The sequence below is a fragment of the Bombus bifarius genome, unplaced genomic scaffold (genome assembly GCF_011952205.1).
Source record: "Bombus bifarius isolate JDL3187 unplaced genomic scaffold, Bbif_JDL3187 scf7180000007984, whole genome shotgun sequence".
In the NCBI taxonomy this organism is placed as follows: Eukaryota; Metazoa; Arthropoda; class Insecta; order Hymenoptera; family Apidae; genus Bombus; species Bombus bifarius.
The window spans coordinates 794467-814369 of NW_022884367.1; the positions used below are offsets into that span (position 1 = coordinate 794467).

The following is a 19903-nucleotide window of genomic DNA, read 5'->3' on the forward strand; positions in this document are numbered from 1 at the left end:
TTTTTGGTCTCCTATGTGAAAAAAAAAAAAAAAAGAAAAAAATGAATAAATTCTCGTGGGAAATTCAGAGGTTTCAATATTGTTATGATAGAGATATAAGAATCGTTATCTATAAAACGATATTCTTTGTTCATATCTCATATTGAAAGTTGCCTGTGATTTAATTTGCTGGAAATATGGTATCTGCGCCTTTCATTTTAAACAAGTTTCAATCCTCTTTTTAATGGCTTTACGCATTCGCATTTTCAAAGTTCTGTATGATTCCACGTAGAAGGTAACTTGATTATATTAAACGTATTATGCAATATTGATCCTTTTAAAACAGAATTTTTAAAAAGGGAACTCCTGAAAGAAGATTAATATTAATAGCTTGTATTGACTTATAAATATTAAATTATCTATATATGTACATTTAAAAATTATTCCGAACGATATTTGAATAAAGCTTTTAAAAAAAAGAGATAGATAATTCATGAATTATCTATCCATTTCAAAGAATATTCAATTCGTTATTTTTTATCTATTTATTTGAAAGAATATTAATAGGATAAATCATATTGACGTGTAGACAATGAATTTTTAATATATATTTAAAGATGAATATACATGCTGTATTCAGCTTGCAAAAAAAAAAGAGAAAATGAATGAAAAATTTAATTTATACCAAAGACGATAAAATCATGTTTAGCTGTACAGATTACCCTTTGATATTTAGAGATAACGCTGAATGCACGTTAAAATGAAAGTTCTATAAAAAAAAATTAGATTTCACAAGGCGACGAAAAGACTAATCTCCAACTGGCGAGTTAAGAGCAAGTTAAAGTTACAGGGCTCGATAGAACGTTTCATTAAACCGTCCACGTGGTCCGATTATTCTCACGCGATATAAAGTTTCTACCGTAATTCTCGCGGAATCGTGCGGTTCGATAATTTCAACGCGACGCCACACGGAGTGCCTTTTTCCGTTTTTACAACATTTTAATGTGTCGCATCAGGAGATTCATTGGGATGAAACGTGTCGATCATTTTTGCATCCGTTGAATCCGCGGCTCCGTCCAAAAATCCCAACGGAATTCAAAGTATTAACTTAAATTAACGTCACACGCGAATGCTTTATGGCCAATATAGACTATCGTGTTCGAGGAAGGCTACACAGTGTTGCCACGCTGTTCAATCGAGTGTGGAATATCGCATGATCGATGGTTCCCGTTCGATCACGACCGCGGATTATCTATTTTTGTTTTAGAATGTCTGTGGTGAGATATCAAACTGGCTCATAGAAATCGTTGGTACGGAACATCAAATTCATAGAATGCCAAACATCAGTCTAGGAGATTATGATGCTTCGATACACGTTTAATAGAATTTTCTAATCTGTTATCGTCTAATATACGAAACATCAAGATTGTTGTCCCGTAGATTCATGGCACCCTAACCATTATTCTAGCGATTTATGATCTTCTCTCGTTCGATATATATCTGGTTAATAGAATTTTTGAATCTGTTATCGTCGAATAGGTATATGAAGGGCCGAGATTTTCGTACCATGGTAGATCGCTATGAAAGCTCGTGAGAGTACTTGCTTAAGTAAGCCGAAATTGGTTCGTCGGTGAGGTCAAACAGGCGTATCTAGACTACTAATTACCTAAGGGATTGGGACAAACTTAGCAGGACTCTCGGTGGAACAGGCGAACGATAGGGAAGTTCCACAAGCCCATTGCGTTTATATTCGCGATCGGGATCTTTCCTTAATCCTCATTGCCCTGGGAGGTTTCGAGAATCGTCCTAAGTCCACCAAGGCTGCTGGGAAATGGTCGGTGAACTTGCCATCGAATTTACAATTATATCGGCTGCGAGCCCTATCCTCCAAACCTGATACAACCGATAACGAGAATTTTGCCACTCGCATAACCCACGCACAGCAATGTTTTAAATTTGACCAGGAAATTACTTACTCCCTTGGGTTACTCTTTGGCTGACTTTCCGCGAGCATTTTATATTAAAGAGCAATTTTCCAGACTGCTACGGTTCCGCTTGTTCGCCAGATTATTAATGACGGAAGTCACGACTATGAGTGCACGTATTAAGGGCGTGCTAAGACGGAAGAAGGTCGGAGGCTGTAAAGCCGGAATTAATTAATGGCAATCAGTAAGGGTATTTAACCGTACATCCACGAACTACGTGTGGTTAATCGTCTCGATGTTCTTTGCCCGATAATTCATGGTTTCTCGTCGTACGTATCAGACGGACGTGTCTGTTGGCAGAGGACCTAGGTAAATTGGCCACTGTGAATGATATTATTGTTCTTGGCCGACGAGAAACAGATTTCCAAGCTGATATAAACCCCTGGTAAAAACGCAGGATGGAATAACAGCGTTAAGAGTGCACGACCTTTTCATGTAGCATGACTTTGTGCTTTTTGGTTAACAGCTTCAAGTGGCATAGATTCGCCGACCAAGCAGAAGGAGGAAGGCAGAAGCGACGCGCGCGGCTTCTTGAAAGAGCTCTCGTAGTCTCGTACAGAACGAGAAAAGCCTGTAGACGTGACGTCACTCTTTGTGCAGACGCAGTTGGGGATTTCGTCGTTCGTAGTGGTTGGTCAAGGAGAGGGTGAATGACGTCACGTGCGCGACGCGACGATCGTCGTTCTGAATACCGCTGGCTTCCAGAAGATCTCTGTTCTTTCCAACATCCTTAACATTTTACGTGTGGAATATAAATTGTAACAATTGATACCAAAATTCGTACTAATATCGTTTCCAATTATACTTACAACAAATATAAGCTGATCTTGTAAGATTAACAGATTAAGGACCAACGTTGCAATATTTCATCAACAATTTTTTTAGTTAGTTTACGTTATTAAATTTTATCTTTTATCTGTGCTTATGGAAAGGGGTTCCAAGGATTTACTTAATAATCTTTCTCATTATTATCTTTTTCATCTAGTTTATATAGTCTGAAGAAGTTGATGTATAACGCTATGATAACATCTTCTTATATCTAATCCTTGTAATGGCTTGCGTATAGTAATTCAAAATGATGAGAAATCACGATACCAGATTTGATGCCGTTTTTTAAAATAATGAAACATTTTTTTTTTTGTATGATTTCTGTAATGAATTTTTTTTAAAAATGTGAAAATCATGTGTACGTTACTTTATTTTCGTTTTTCAATAAATTTGCTTTGTACCCAATGGATTGATAGTTCCATAATTTCATTTGATTTATATTCTATAAATTGAGATATAGTCAACGAACAAAAATGTGAATTATCATAGGTCATGATAACCACAGAAAAATTGTGAGTGTCTCGAAGCTGTTTTATTAACAGGAATTCAGTATGGCATGGATGAGTACATTACAGTAGAACAACTATGGAATTTTAACAAAAGCAGAAAAATGTTAATAAAATCGCAATGTTGAAATGAAATTTGTATTGAGCATACAGTTGCAATTTCCAAGTTAAATTGAATTCTTACATTTCTTTTTAATCTTACAATTTTAGTACAACGATGTTTCTGGTACAATTATTAAATACGTTTTAATATTATCTACTTGTTGTGAAAGAGTAACATTGTTTAATAAATTCTGAGAGAGATATATAATTTAATGAGTATATTTACAATATCAGTCAAGTTCAATTATTTTCGTAGGAAAATGTTGCGAATAAAGAAAAAAATAATATTTCGTCAATATCCTCAACGATTTATAACTTATATTCTCATGAATGTATTTTATTTTACATGTTTCATTATTTCCTTTCAATTAATAGTAACAATTAAGTCATCGGAATTTTGTAGTATTCATTACAAATATAATTACGAACATTCATTACAATTTGGTACGAAATGGTAGTACGTACTGGCTCGACAAATTCCAGCTTAACTTCTACAACTATAACAAGGGATATATAACATATATACATATAACAACTAAAACAACTATAACGCGGGACAAGTTTTTATTTAAAAAAAAAGTGTCACTTCTATAATAAAAAAACTACATTTTACAATTTACCTGATACAATTATCTCGTCAAATTCACAAAATTGTAGCAAACGTAAAATGTTTTTCACAAAGTCTCAATAAAACTTACAACAGAAACGAAATTTTTATAAACCCTTGTAATTGTTCATTGACCGTTCGAATCTCATTCCGCGGAAACATACATTCAATATCTGAGCATCGAATCGTTCTTTCGAATAAATCACTTTGTCCCGCTGTTCGCTCGTTCGTTTCAATCAATCTCATCGGAACACGTTATTTATCAAACGTCGAATCCATATTATTTCCAATATTTATACGGAAAATATGACTTGGAATAAATCGTGGCCAGAAACTACTTGCGAAAGAGAGAATTGAATGACCGTTGCCTACTCACGAGTTCGGATCGCGATGCGGGTGTGTTTTAATGTGTGTCGCGGCGAACTGTACGGGCAACGCGAATGGCGCTAGGGAGGGGGAAAGTCGGCCGCGACGGAGGGGAGACGACAGTACGGTATACCGAAGACTCGTTTCGGTGGTGTGGTGGGGGTTACGGGGGTCCAGGCATGGAGAGGGCGCAGTTCCGCGCCATCCTCCGTATCGTTGACACGTCCTACGAAAAGAGTGTAGAGAGTCAGTCGGTACGTTCGCTTCTCTCGTGACTCATCTTGTGCGTTGATCCTTGATTTCTCGTGACACCGAGCGATCTCGTCGTTCGGTTTCCACGAGCCTGTCGTTTCGTGGTCGACGGAGCACGTAAGCATCTTCTTTATTTCAAATAACGCGCGTGCATCGGACAGTGCGCGTGCCGTGCGACCGTTGGGTCGCTGACTTTCAAAACAGTCTCGATCGCGCTCTCGACCTATCGACGACGTCGTTGTGCCGGAGGAGCGCGTATATCGACCCGTGATCCTCTTCAATCGTTCTTGCGTTCGTTTATTCTCACTGTGTCGTCAGTACGAAATTACCGTCTCGTATAGTGGATTGGTGAATTTCGGGTGTGACATTCTTTGTTCGGTTCAGTGAACATTTCACGGGGAACTATGTCGTCAACTGGCAACTATCTGTTCACCGCGGTGATTATCCTGATCGTCTCTGCGACCGGAATCATCGCCACTGTAACCATGGATGCCAAGATTCGCGACGACTCCGACTTGTCCCAGGTAAGAATTTTTTACGTTTTGTCCGTCTCTCTCACGCGTACTACGCATTCGTTTGGAATTAAATGTGTTTCGTTGCGCGTTGTTTCTCTATTCGAACGTGTTATGTGTCCTTCGACATTCGTGTTTTGGCAAAATATATATTTACTTCAACACATAGAGTCGTTTCACGCGTAAACGAAGTAAATAAATATACCACAGATGGGTACTTCTTGTTCATTAGTTCGTAACAATTGAAAGACTTGCGACCTTGCGTAGTGTCAAGTATTGTCTACTGTAACAAGATAACACAGTATATTCTGTATTCGTGAGAATCCCGAATGAAATTAAATACGACGAAATAAAATATGTTGCACGTTTCTGACGCATTCAATCGGTCCATGAAGGTTACTTTTAATTTGCATGGTTAACCTTGTTAGCAGAGGTTATGATCGAGTCTTTCATGATATCGTGTTTTCTTCCGTAAAGTAGTTTTAAAATGTATAATGGAGGACGAAAAACTTCGAATGGTGAAACAGTTTAATTTTGAACTCTAAATATATTTGAATTAGCGAAGAATTTTCATAAAAGCTATATTAATATAACTGTTATTAATTTATATAATAACTAACATATTAATATATATTAATATATTATTTGGATTAATTTATCTGCTTAGTATTATGTAAAATTGAGTTACGTTTCATAACAAAATCGTATGAGACTCTACGTGGATTTTAGTGTTAAGTGGTATTATCACGTTCGGAACTTATTTTTATGTCACCGTCAAATTACCAATAGAAACTCTAATAGGTTTTTTGTCGACACGAGTGAATCATTTAATTTTAGGGCCTTCTCCGTGTGCTAACCTTTATGGCGAGGTTTACGCACCATCTCACATCATTCTGTTAATTAATGACGCAATAAAAGAGGCTGGCTGACATAAAATCGAGAGTCACTCGACTCTTTTCTTTGCGTCCATCGACTCGATTCTTTTTTTCTTGCAGCGTTCCCACACCTTAGATTACACAAGGGAAGTATAATTAGCCGATAAAAGAGAAAATTTGCTATTACAAAAGTTTTTTTGTGTGAATAAATTGTCAATCTTTTCTCGTTCAAGATAGCGAGAGATTAATTCCGCGAGATTATTCACTTTTTAGTGGAGCAATTGTTCGCGTACTTGATTAGATGAATATTTCCGTAGAAGGGTTTCGGTGTTTCCGGATGTTTTTTTTAGATATTAAATAAATTTGTTAAATTGCCCAATTTTTTGCGTTAGATACTTCTGTACTAGTTCATATATTTGTTTAACATTTTTATTATCTTTATTTCATTGTTCTTCATGTTCCGTGTAGATTGACAACATAAATTCGTTCTGTTCTTATTTATATCGATATACTATGCAGTATGCAGATATAAAAACAAGATAAGTCTATGTTACAACCATATGTTTTATTATTTTCAATGCAAATAGTAGGAGCATTATTTTAAGGATTGAAAATTAGTGAAACATGAGGTTCTTCAAACTATATAAAGAATTTGAAAAATTTTTGTGAATTTAGGGGAAATGTAACGACTACGTAAAACAATTACTGCATCAGTGGACAAACCTTTTCTGCAAATCTTCATCAAAAGCGAATATTTTACTAAAATATTTAATTTTCCGCGAATAATGTAGATTTTGAGAGATACAGGCAAAGTTTTATATATTATTTCTAAATTATATTAAAAAATCATCATACGTACCCCCTTCTATTACTGCATAATATTTTTCTTGCTTTTCTGCAAAAACCCTCTGAATTTCTTTAAAATATTCAATTTTCAGTCGACTGTGGAAGTTTGACAATACCCTTATACTGTTGTTAAATTTTATCAAAAAATCACACTAAACACACAAAGTTGTCCCATTTCCAATTAAATTTATTAATAAATTTTACAAAAAACAATGCATCATATTTTTCTCGCTTTTCGTCTAAAATATCTTTAAAAACCGGAAGAAATTTTCTAGAAATTTTATTTCACGAATCGTTCGATATTATTCACTCGACGATCGAGTCAATTTTTCACGCGATCTCGTTTAAAAAGGTGAGTTCTATAACCGGAGGCGCCCAGTCTTCCACGGATCGCGTTTCACGTTTAGTTAAATGGACTGATCTACATTAAATCCCCCGGAGATTCCTTTGGCGGCTTTGAATTCATCTCACTGAATATTACAATAATGCGTATCCAGCTTCGAAGGCAGGCCGAATGGATCCCACCCACCAACTTGTTGCTGCGACAAAAATCGTCAGGACGTTTTCGCTTGGGGCTAGTTTTCACTTCGATCGATTCAACAAACTACTTGCTGCCGCTGGTCCCCGAACTCGATTTTCACAGCTTTTATTTCATTCCATGCTCGGCACCGAACTTCCACGATTCTTTTTATCACCGAGAAATATGATTCGGTCCGGCTTTTAACCTTTTCGCGGTCGTGGAACGTACAGCTTTTAATTTTGTCCCACGACACGACGCTTGTTTGCTCGAATCTAGAGGTTTCTGACATTGATTTGCGGCTCTAAAATCGAGTTTATTCGTGTAAAGTACAATAAATACACTTTATTCGATCTTTTCATAAAAATTTGTAGAAAAATTATAAATTGGAATTATAAATTTAGATTTCGTAAAATGAATTTATACGTGAACTGGGGGAATTGAATGATATTTTGGAAAACATTTAGTGTAAAAATATATTTCATTACTGAAATATATTAAATTATGAGTATAAATGTGAGTTCATCGTTTTCTGTGATCCCGAGGTATAATAAATTTTCGAGGTAATATTACACGATATGCTTTAAGCTATATCAGCAAATATAGTTTAAAATCAATGAAGAAACTTTCAAGAGAAAATGGATCAATTTTGAATAATTTATGCAGACACTAAAGATATCAATAAGAATGTTAACTAGAGGACTAATATTATGTTATTAGTTTGTATAATTGCTGTCCAATACATTATTTACATAACACATATATAACATAGTAACACGATGTACATTACTTTTGATGATATATTTCCTAATATTCATTCACAGATTACGTTATACCTATTAATAGAAGATGCAATTAATTCGATTCTACGTTTTTTAAACATGAAGGATAATGGCCTTCTTTACACGTACAACCCTTTCATTCACTACTTTCCACAAGAATATTTTATTCGACTATCTCGATCACGTCTGCAACGAAAGCTAACTCGGGATCAATTTCTATTTCCCTTCAACTTCTCGTATTTTCAGAAAAATCTTATACGTATGTGCCGTATTTGCCCAGTAGACTGTAACTCCTATGAGCGAGAAAACAAGCTTTGGATAAAATACAAGGGATATTTTTATTAAAGTTATTATACTCTTTCGTATATGTTGAAAATTACATTTTATAAAATTTCACATATTCTCAATTTTTCGTACGAGATTGCCCTATAAATTACAAATTATCGTATAAATTGCAAATTATCCTATTACATCGCGGTTCATTGTTTAAAGCAATACGAAATCGTAAGCCGTACAAAATCACATTTAGCCATGATACATACGTACATATATATTGTATATATTTACATTTGCGTTCGTAGCTGCAAAATAGAGTGCCATGTAATAGAGAATATAGCATGTGAAATCAGATTACACATGTCGATATAATGTACAATGGTTTTGATGTGACACGGATTAACAATAGTCTCCATCGCTGTCATAAGCGTCTAATTCGTCTATTGTTTCGTTCGTTTGGAGTATCGGGAACGCATGAATTCCTCGCGCTGCGCTGTTCCATTTCACCTGTTCTTCCCTGGAAAGTCGTGGTGCTACACGGTCAACCGCGTAACTGAAACGGTCATTGCCAATGTCAAAGCCGTTCTCAGTTTCCGTCCTCCACTCTCTCATTCTCTTTTCATCACCAAGGCTCAGCTTCTGCCAGCAAGTGGCCTTGCCTTTCACTTTTTTTCGTACAATGCCTACGTTAAGTCCCGCTAAGTTCCATTCATGTCGATGGCAGCCAGGTGCAAACAGGTAGATTGGTTACGCTTGTGTGTACAATACACGTTCGTTCATGATAACGACCATGTTGGCCTTCGAAGATTCTGTTTGATATTAACGCCATTACGCTCCAATGACTTCCTCGTTTCTCTATAGGTATACCGGTGTTGCACAAATATGCATACGTAATAGGGTATTTGAATACTTGTAGAAACTTTTTATCAACATATTACAACATATAACAAACATATTACGCAAACATATATGTTTAACATGTAACAAAACATTTTGAAATTTCATTAGCGCCGTAACGAGACACAATTACCGCACTTATCTCGCTCGTATTATTAAAATTTGAAACGCATTTGAAAATGTGTATAAAAGTTATAAAATATTTATTGAAAGTATATACATCGCAGTATTTGAACAGTTTATTATTCGCTGTATTAATAAATCTCAATATTCAATGAGATTATCTCTTTAACGCTTGGGTATTATTATACTTGAGCAAACTATTCTAGCTGTATGCTGATTTTTTAGTGTAAATACATGTTTGTGGTAAATATCTTGTAACTCCTATATACATTTTCCGAGTTGTTTCAAATTTTACCAACGTCACGAGAATCGAGTCTTGTAATGCAGACAAACACAAACAGGGATCATTTTTCTTATGAGAGTTTCCATTGTAACTGTTGCGTTTCAACGAAATTACATTTTTGCCAAATTCCATTCTTATTAGGTCGTCCGAAAAGTTTCTTTCGTTTTATAAGAAAATAATGGATGCACAACATTTTCCGTTTTATATTATTTTATCGAATTACGTATGATCCATTTTGTTCTATCAAAATAAAGATCACAACGTGTGACAGATTAGGTTTCATGTTTGTATAAAGATGCGTTGTTGTAAAGATGTGTCTGTAAAAGAAAGACACTATTCGGACAACCTAATATAAGTATGAAGAAGATGCTGTTTTCTTTGAAACCTGTTTAACGTGAAACTAATTCAAATAATTAATTCAGAATGATAAAGTAATTTCTGTTGCTGTTGGCCTTTGAAGATTCTGTTTAACATTAACGCCATTACGCGCCAATGATTCCCCTGTTTTTCCTGTTGGGAAGCAGTTGAGCCCTCTTCTTGTCGGTTATGAGTGTATGTGCATATGATAAATTCCGGAGGAACGAACAGGAAATGTGAATAAATATTATCTTTCGGAATTAAAAAAGAAAAACGCGTGGGAAGTAATTATTCCGGATATGAGATTTCGGACGGGGGAATTTGAATCTGTAACCTGTATCGAAAATTTTCTGCCGATTTTTTTTTTCTTCATGTCGGTTATTTATGGGGTAAACGTGATAAGTATATATACAATCAAAATATTTTATGAAATATTATTTTATTTATATGCGTGTGTAATATTTGGTGAACAGGTTTTCTTTTTTCATGAGCAATTTCATTTTGCGTATAGACAGTTATTGTTATTTATAGCAAGTACAATATTGATAATATTACAAATCGAGGAATGAATTGAATTGAATTTTAATTTGAATGAAATATTTCAAACAAATCCAGGTTCAAAATTTTCAATCCTTGATAACGTTAAACAAACATTCGGATTCGTTTTTTGAATTTAAATGGTATTTTGAAACATCAGGAAGTTAGATAATTTAATATTTGTTTTTGGTTTGATATTAATCATACTGATATCTGTTCCGTATCATCAATGATACACTCGGTATATGGTGTCATTACTGTAATATGATCGTTTCAGCAACCACGAACAATAAATTTTTTCCAATGACACGCGTGTCTCAATGAAATGAAAGCTGCAAAATTAGCATAAAACATAATTTTTGACTGCAAGGTGACTCCAAATAACAGATACAAACCAATTCACAAAATTTGTTCTGCAATCAATTAAATGACTTAATTAGTCACAGTTGTCAGATTATCTTCTGTAGCAATATTTTAAAGTTCATTGAAAACTGTATATTTGTGTTATAAAAACCTGAAAATTACATTTCTATTTCCAATATTTCTCAATGTATTACTTTTTCAAATTATTGTAATGACACATAGAATACAAAATCATCGCAGTTCATTTCCGTTAATATTCATTTTTCTGTTATTGCAATTCTTTCTCTTGTTTGATCAATGCGATATCAAAAACAATTTTAAACATTCAATATTTATCATAAACAGATTTTCCTGTCTTTGGTATCGTATAGTCAATGACCTAAATAATTCGATGGCGAAGTGTTATTACAATTGGTAGAATGAGGGAATAGCTGGGGAAGGAATCATGGCACCGGATGTCATTTTTAAGTTGAGCAACAGATGGTCCTCAGAGTTCTGAAACGTAAGAAACTTATCCATAGCTAGAAGTCGTTTCGTCCCGGAGGCGGACCGTATGTTCGTCTATGGGATTCCTGGAATTTTATTTTTTTTCTCTTTTACCAATGGAACACGTTGTATGCTTCTAACTAGAGATTAGATTTTCAGTGTCTCTAAAAAATACAGATACGTTTACCGGATTAGGTATTGAAATTTCATTGATCAATATTGAGAGAAATATTAATCTGTTCGTCAAACAATATGATTTTCCTTTTGATATACTTTAAAACATTTTATGGTTAAAAATAGAGATTTGTTCTACTCAACTCCATTAAATATCTAAATGCTTTAAATATTCCGTACATTTTTCCATGTTATGTGCATCCTGTACGTTTTTTAAAATCCTCATAAATATCTATATGAATATCCACAATCTACCTATAATAAATAATATGCAAAAATACTTTTTGCAGCCACGGCACATACGTTTTTACCGTTCATTTAAATTTCCTTTGAACACATTAAAATCCGCAACTTGATCGTGTCATAAGAATCACAATATAGGACTAAAAGTTTCCAAAATTACTTAATAAACTCGAAAGACAAGAATAACTTAATTAGCCAGATCTTCACCCATTTGCTCGAGAACGCGTCAGACCATAAACTCGCAGCAGCTCATAAGGTTCTCGATTTGTAGTATCTCCGTGAGAAGCGTACCGCGCATCAGGTGTTCCTTCATCTGTTTGCACGTCGACTTGGCGCAGCATTTGCGTGCACCCAAGACCTGTAACTGGGTTCGATTCGTTTCTCCAGAGCGCCGCCGACGCTCGAAATTAAGGCAAATATTTTACCAAGGGAAGTAGCGGAATTCGCATGAACGGCCTTCGGCTGGAGCGAATCGAGAGTGGTCGAACGATGACTTGAGGTGAACGAACACTGCCAGTCGGTATGGTCTCTCATTCTCTCCTCCGGACGATCCTCTCTTCGGTTCTCTTCTCGTTGCGCGCCTCCGCCGGATATTTTTAACTTTAACAAGCGGTTCGTGCTGAGACGAAACAATGCGCTACGTCCCGCTGTGTACTAGGCGTGCTTTTATGCGCACGATACAAGCATTACGCCGCGATATATCGTTTGAGAAAGAAGTCTTTCTCATGAGGTCGCTTCGTAACGAGAAAACGTGTTTCCACTTTGACTATATTCACGCCAAATACCTCGTACGTGTGCTATTGCGTCGTCAGTGTTGGTAGACCGATAGATACAATAAGCTCCGCAGCTTGCAAACATTGAACCCCCTCCTGCCCTCTGTTTAAATGGAATTTGCAGCCGTTCCCTTATTGCGAACGCAGTGCATTCGCGCGTGTTCATCGCCACGAATACTTTGTGCTCTCCCACGCTAAAAGGTTGCAACCCTTTTGCAGCTAAACATTTGTCCACGATACGTCGTGTCGAATGAGGCAAGATATCACGGACAATATCACTGACAATGAGATGTATGAAAGATTATAAACGCAGGTTGGTAAATTGATGGTACAGGATTTTTCTACTTGTACCTTTGTACTGTGTGCACTTTATGATTGGAATTTTTTTAATTTAAATATTTGTTGTTCGTTCCTTCGTAATATAGGGTAAATGTGTCGGAAATGAAATGAGTAAAAAAACAATTTTTCGATTAAGTATCGCTATCTTTGCTTGCTAAATGAGATGCTTATTGGAATTTTTCTTTTTTTACGGTTGTACATATATTCGAAGTTATAATCTTTATTGGTAGATTTTAACGAAATCTTCCATTCATTTGTCTTTAATTAACCATTTGCATTCTGAAAGAATTCTACAAAATTTGTTTGGATATCTTCGCTACTCTTACAGTTACTAGGATTATAATCCTATTCACATTATTCTGTGCATTCCTTCACACGATTCTATTAACATTTCTACAAATCTTTGTCCTGTGTTCCATATAATTATTTTGCACGAATACAACATTTTCACCTAATAAATCAGGCTAATTATCGCATTTCATGCGAAACCAGCAAGTATCTTAACACTTCTTGACGAAAGTGTGCTTTACGTACGTTCGAGGATCTGTATACCAATTATTCAGTGACAAAGACTCCATCGTCTCGATTATCTGTTACAAACGGAAACTTCTCCCTTCGATCATCCTGTCGAGAAGTTTGACTTTCACGTTTGTGTAAAACAAACTCCGTATATCGCCTTATATACCGTAGCAAGAATCGTCCATTACAAACGGATAGTCAAAGAAGTGGATCCTATCGATCCGTCGAGCATCCGGATTGAGTGGTTCGAAGTATCATAAACGCGTTTCTTCCACGATCCATCCCTTGTATGTTCGGAATCGAGCCGATAGCGTAGCGACGTTTCATAGAAACCGGAACAATACGTCGCGTAGGCGCCTCGGGCCACCCGAAGAAACTACGCTTGTATTTCTCGTAAAATATGGAAACCCATAAAGATCAGTGCCTTGTGCCGCGTTAGCGAAAAGGCGTCGGAGAATTTTCCGAGTCTGTTCTCCCTTTTCTCCCTTTTCTTCCTTTTCTCCCTTTCTTTCTTCTTACCATTTCTTCTCCACCTTCGTCTTTCAATTTTTTCTATTTTATTCACCCCTTTCTGTGCGCCATATCGAGTACAGTAACTCGCGAAAGTATACCAACACCTGTGTAGAAACGTTTTATGAATACATTGCGAAACATTTCGAAATCCCATTAGCATTCTAATGAGATTCGACTATCACGATTGGTTAAGCACGAGGCAAATCTGTAGATATATACGTAGAGGCTAGGAAATATTTAGCATAAACGATTTTTGGAAAAGTACCATGCAAAGATACAACGTATATGCCATTTAACAGAATGTTAAATTTATTTGTAATTTCCTTACGAACTTTTCGAATAAGCTAATGCAACATTTGTGCAAATATGCAAATATGTTTGAAATAGTCAAACCTAGGTAGACGATTATTTTATTTGTTAAATACTATAACAAGCACTATATTTTAGATATTTTACGCATCTTCGAAAATTATATGCATTCTGCGTATTTTTTCACAATTAAATTTCTCATAAATAAAAAATCCACAATCTAGTGATGTGTTGCTGTTAGTTTTTCATTAATTGATATATTTTACTGACTTTCCTGTATTGCTGCTACGAATCGACCGAAATATTCGGATATTTACGAACGATAGTGTACACACAGGTCGAATTCGTTTCTTTATTTCGTTCCATCGAGAAATTTTCCTGGTGACAACTTCTGCTGCGTCCTTCCCTCGTTTTCACCACTCCGTGTCCCCAAGGCCTCGGGGGATTTCCCTTTTAGCTGAGAGAAAAGTCGCCGTGTGTACGAAAGCGTTGCTTTTACGGCGCGAACAGGGAATTAACAATGAGAGAAGAAGACCAGACAATTTCCAGTTGCGGGAGTAGTATCGCTTGCCGGAACTTAGCATGGCGCGGCCAGGTTGGGTACAAGTGGAAGCCGCCTTTGTCGATTTCCTTCTTGCTATTCTTTGTAAAACACGTCCTTTGACGCGATTTCAATCAGGTGTTTCGTTGAATTTTATATTGCTTCTTCTTTTTTTTTTTTTTTTTTTTAGACGCTTGAGGTTTGTATGTCGCATACGGTTCGTTTGTTTCTTAGAAGAAGGTATTTGCAGTTCGTGGATTTAGCAAGGACTAATAAAATGAGTCAAGAAATACGCTAGGTGATATAAGTGAAAAGTTTCTGAGACAAACTTAAGTTTGGAAATTTTAACTTAAAATTAGTTTAATGAGAACGAACATTCGCTATTTCTATGCCTTAATATTAATAAACTTGTATTTTAGAATAGAATTATATCATACGTAATCTATCTTACTGCAGAGAACTTACTACAATAATTGTCGGAAAGTATAAATTTGTGTCTTCAAATATTATAGTAACGGATTTACGCCTTGATTTAGTGTAAAATGTAATGCTGTAGTAAGGTGCTGTAAGCCGTAGAAGTCACTTGCTACGAATTGATTGCTTGTTTCTTAGGTTATTTGTGTAATGTTGTTGATACAGATTCGTTTCGTTATTCTAAATTTCGAAACCGATGTACAATTTAATATAAAATATATAATAATGTTAAACGGGTTGAAGAAGCTGTAATAAAAGACGTAATGAATGCCACAAGTTAACAAGATACAAATTTTCTCTTAGATTATACTTATTATTATTTGATTTTATATATGTGCTATGATATTAGAAGAAAATCCGATAGAAAATTATACGAAATCCATTTCTGTAAGGTATTTGAGTAATCTTTCTGATTTTTGCAATTTCCACAGTATGCTGATGTTGCGCAAGTGTACGTAATAGGGTATATGTTAAGAACTATACTTTTGAGACTCGAGTTTATTGAATACTCGCAATAGTGTAGGATTGTACAATACAGGAGCTGACTAGAAGGAGTTTTCTAGTATATAGGTACATTTATTTTATTTATACCTCAAAATTTTATGTTACTTTTTTTATATCTATATAACGTGTATGGTTTTAGAAATTAGATTTGTAGACGAATGAGTATTACCAGTGCGTAACATTCCGTATGTAATAAGAATAATAAGAATAGAGTCAGAAAGTAATTGTAACTGTTACGTTTAAACGAAATTACACTTTTGTCTTCTAGCGTTTGATAACAAAATTTATATATAATATTTTTGAATGATGTAATATTCATTTTTTCTTCTACTATAGTAACATCCAATTTTTTTCGTTCCCATCAATTATTTCAGATTTCATTCCTAATTTATTTCAGTAATAAAGGTTATGTTCCATACAGATCAGGTCAACTAAGAAAAAAAAATGATTATCGTTAATATAAACAGATTAAATTGCGCGAAAAGAATTTTTCTAAATTTTCGGTGCAAAGGTTCGTAAATAATTAAGTTAACTTTCGTAGGAATTTCATGTTACATCGTACATAATAACTTTAAGAAATTATCATTGCCCTATGAATCTGTTAATATGATCGATGGATAAAGGTAGAAATCGTTCCATGAAATTGCAATGAGAATAACGTTCCACAGGGAGTAATAACGTTCCACAAGTCAATTCTTAAATATTGTTCAGGTTCTGCGGTTCATCATCTCAGGAATATGTTTCCCTCGTCCAATCACGATGCGTAGAATATGTGTAGCGATACATACTAGTGATAGCTAGTAATGTGTATCGATCTTAGACGCATCAAAGGTCGTGGTAATAGGTTGGTTATGTTGTGTATGCCAACATTAATAGTATTGGTACGTTTCAGTAGATCGTGGTGTTCAATTATGCTCAGTGCATCGATATCAATATTCCATCGAACATATATTTCACTTGCATTAATTTTTAAATAACCAAAGTAATTTATCGTAATTCCTTTACTTCAAATATCTGGCAAGTTTCTGACAATTATTGATTGCAATCTCCAACATACTTTCATCGCTGTTATTATACCGTTCGAATCAATGTTAAATTGAAATAATGGAAAATGACATTACAGTGAGGAAAAGATATAAGGAAAAAATGCTAGATAGAATATTTGAGCTAAAGAGGACAGAACAAATGTTCGGATATTTTTGAGCAACGGTTTTTCTCCGGAATTGGTCGATAGGTCCCTCACGGACCAGACTAGGACGTTGATAAAGGTCGGCACAGATTCACCGACCATGAATATTCCAGCGCCAAAAAGCGAGCCACAAACTTTGGTGTTCCAGAAATCGCACGGTATGCCCATTATATCACGGCAACGCATTGTGACGGTGTTCCAGGAGACGGTAAACCCGGCCGTATCGCGCGTTTCACTTATATAATTTACATCGACGCGTATTATAACCTGGTTGGTGCTGGGCACGTAACGGAGTGTACCGAGCGCATACCGGATGAGCGGCATACACAGACTATGCCACTAGTTCTGAATGGAATTCATGTAACTTCGTCACACGAACCCAATTTCTTCCTTTCTCATGAATAATTAGCGATTACGTTCTGTTCCTATCCTTTGTCTGTAATCGAAAGCGGAATTTTCTACTAGGTTGTGTCATAAGTACATTCATATTTTCTTAAAATGGCAGGTTATTATTTCTACATAAAATCTATCTAAGGAGCAATTCTCATAACATCTTTGAAACGTAGGTACACATAAATGAAAAACGAACAAATTTATTGCTCGATCAAATATGAATATCAGACGCGAGCCTATGGATGCAGTAGGTACTTACATACTTACATAGGTTCACGAAACTATTCAAACTACATAAGTAGGTAGACATAGCTACTTTTTATGAATGTATTGTGCGTGTTGTACGAAACATCTTGAAATACCATAAACACCGTTTTGAGACTCGACTATCGTGATTAACCCATCGGGAACGACGTCTGTACACCGTACGAATTCTCGTTTCGTTCTCATCGGTGTCGTACGGATTCTTGATACGTCGCGTCACTTACGTATCTCTGTTATGGTCTTATCTCTATGTACGAGATTTCACATCTTTCAAGGATGACTGACCGTAGTAATAATATTTGCACTATGCAGAGACTAAATCTTTTGAATCCTTTTCTAGAGTCGTAGTCCAGTTCTGGCAGTCGTTTTACGATAAGGTATGGCTTCAACAAGTCAGGGAATCGTTGTAGGAACTTCGTAGAAAGTGAGAAAGCAGTAATTGCAGTGTAAATGAGAATCGAGTAGTCGCAGAGACCACCACTGAAGCAGTGGATCCCAGTTTCGGTTGACGAAATATACGTATAATTGTCGAGTAAATCCACTACCAAGTTATATCTTCCCACTGAAGAAATTTTCCATGCTCCAGAATATTTCCCGAAAGTTATCAGCAGTGATCGGTTTCAACTTATATTTAAATTTCTATACTTCACAGACGTGAAGAAAATCACTATCAATGGTCGTTAAGTAGCTTCGCAAGCTATGTATATTTGAATGATATACAAAAATATGATACATTCTTAATTCGATAAAAATATCGTAGGCTTCACAGAAAGAACTCGCGAATTGTATGTCGTCTTTTGACATGGGTTAATTAGCAAGTGTTTAATTAGTTTCGTGAGCTAGTATATATATTTATCCCTTTTTACTTGCTTGATTTTATTTATTTATTTATTGGCGTTGACAAAATAAAAATGACAGACGAACCTATCAAGAGATACTGAGCGCTTCGTATTTCTTTTTTTTCTCTACCATGAAACATGAATCTCTACCATGTCTGTATAAATGCGTCTGACGCATATAGGGAATCCCACTTTAAGGCGTGTTTATAAACGTGCGACCCTGAAGCGACGTCTTTTGAAGCGACACCCATCCTTCGAGGTTCGAGAATCGTTAGAAGTTCACGAGTGTGAATAAATCGTGGAATATCGAGGATAGGTACTTTATCCGAGATTTCTGTAAAAAGCGAGATTAATTATGACTTGGTTTTGTCCTTGAAGATACGCCGGTGGCTGGAATATACTCTCGAGAATACCAATGAGAGTGATTCAATGCTTAAATGCGTGTAGCATAAAGATTCAATCCTTTGATCCTTTTTCCTCTCGACTTGGCTTTAATCGTGCCATTCGTGATTTCATAGAACGAGGTCGCAACTTAAAGTCTTTGCATTTTTATTGAAATTCTCGATGCTGGTTTAATTTTACGCAGTTTAAACCTGGTTTTAAATTATCCAAATCGTAATTAACGAATAGTAAAGAAAAAAGGAGGTTTAAAGGAGATGAAAGATCGGGGGAAATAAGTTTGATCTGCTAGCTGACACGATTCTTGATAAGAAACTCTTTCAATTATAGAGCTACAAAAAAAAAAAAAGGTAACGAGGACGAATTAATTTTAGTTATGTGTGCAATCACGACTTTGAACATTGTGAAAACTCTTTCTCTCGCCGTATTTCCAAAATCATCGTAATCATTTGGTTTATTTAGGATTGTAGTTACAGTTCGATAAAGGGAAGATGTACGAAGTTTAATTTACATTTTAACTTTAATTTCAATTCTTCAGACGGTGGATTATTAAATAACAGTAGCTACTAACATAATAGTATGGTAAACGGTTAAACATGATGTTTTAAACATATTCAGTTGCAACGTAATTTGTATTCTCGTCGTTTATTTTAAAGTTTAAACTCGTAATCTTTTCTTTTTTCTTTCGAAAGAAATTAATTCGAAACTTATGTCCATTTCTCTGAGACAGATGTAATTGGTAAAATTTGTGGGCTCGCGTACACGAGCCTCGCCAGCTTAGAGCTCGGAATTAAGGAGCGACTTACTCCTTGAATGTTCGTACGGTCGTAAAGTTTCGCGACACAGAAGCAGAATTCGTAAATTCGCGTGACAGAGGCGCGGCTAGCCGCGCACCGTTCCACTCTGGCGAATTGAGTTTTCTTACGAATACTCGCGAACCCCAGCCTCTCC

At 35.6% G+C, this 19903-nt stretch overlaps 1 protein-coding gene across 7 annotated transcripts in view; it reads left to right on the top strand.

Annotated features, from left to right (window-relative positions):
- The first annotated feature begins 4551 nt into the window (after positions 1 to 4551).
- The window catches only part of LOC117204944 (fasciclin-1), a 373763-nt gene continuing 358411 nt past the window's right edge, over positions 4552 to 19903 (top strand). For 4 of the 7 annotated variants that reach the window (XM_033442870.1, XM_033442871.1, XM_033442872.1 and 1 more), the window contains exon 1: positions 4552 to 5149. In XM_033442870.1, coding sequence (XP_033298761.1) covers positions 5030 to 5149 — 120 coding nt within the window. In that variant the 5' untranslated portion in view covers positions 4552 to 5029. The remainder of the gene's footprint in view (positions 5150 to 19903) is intronic. The other 3 variants (XM_033442875.1, XM_033442874.1, XM_033442876.1) reach the window with 1 other exon arrangement.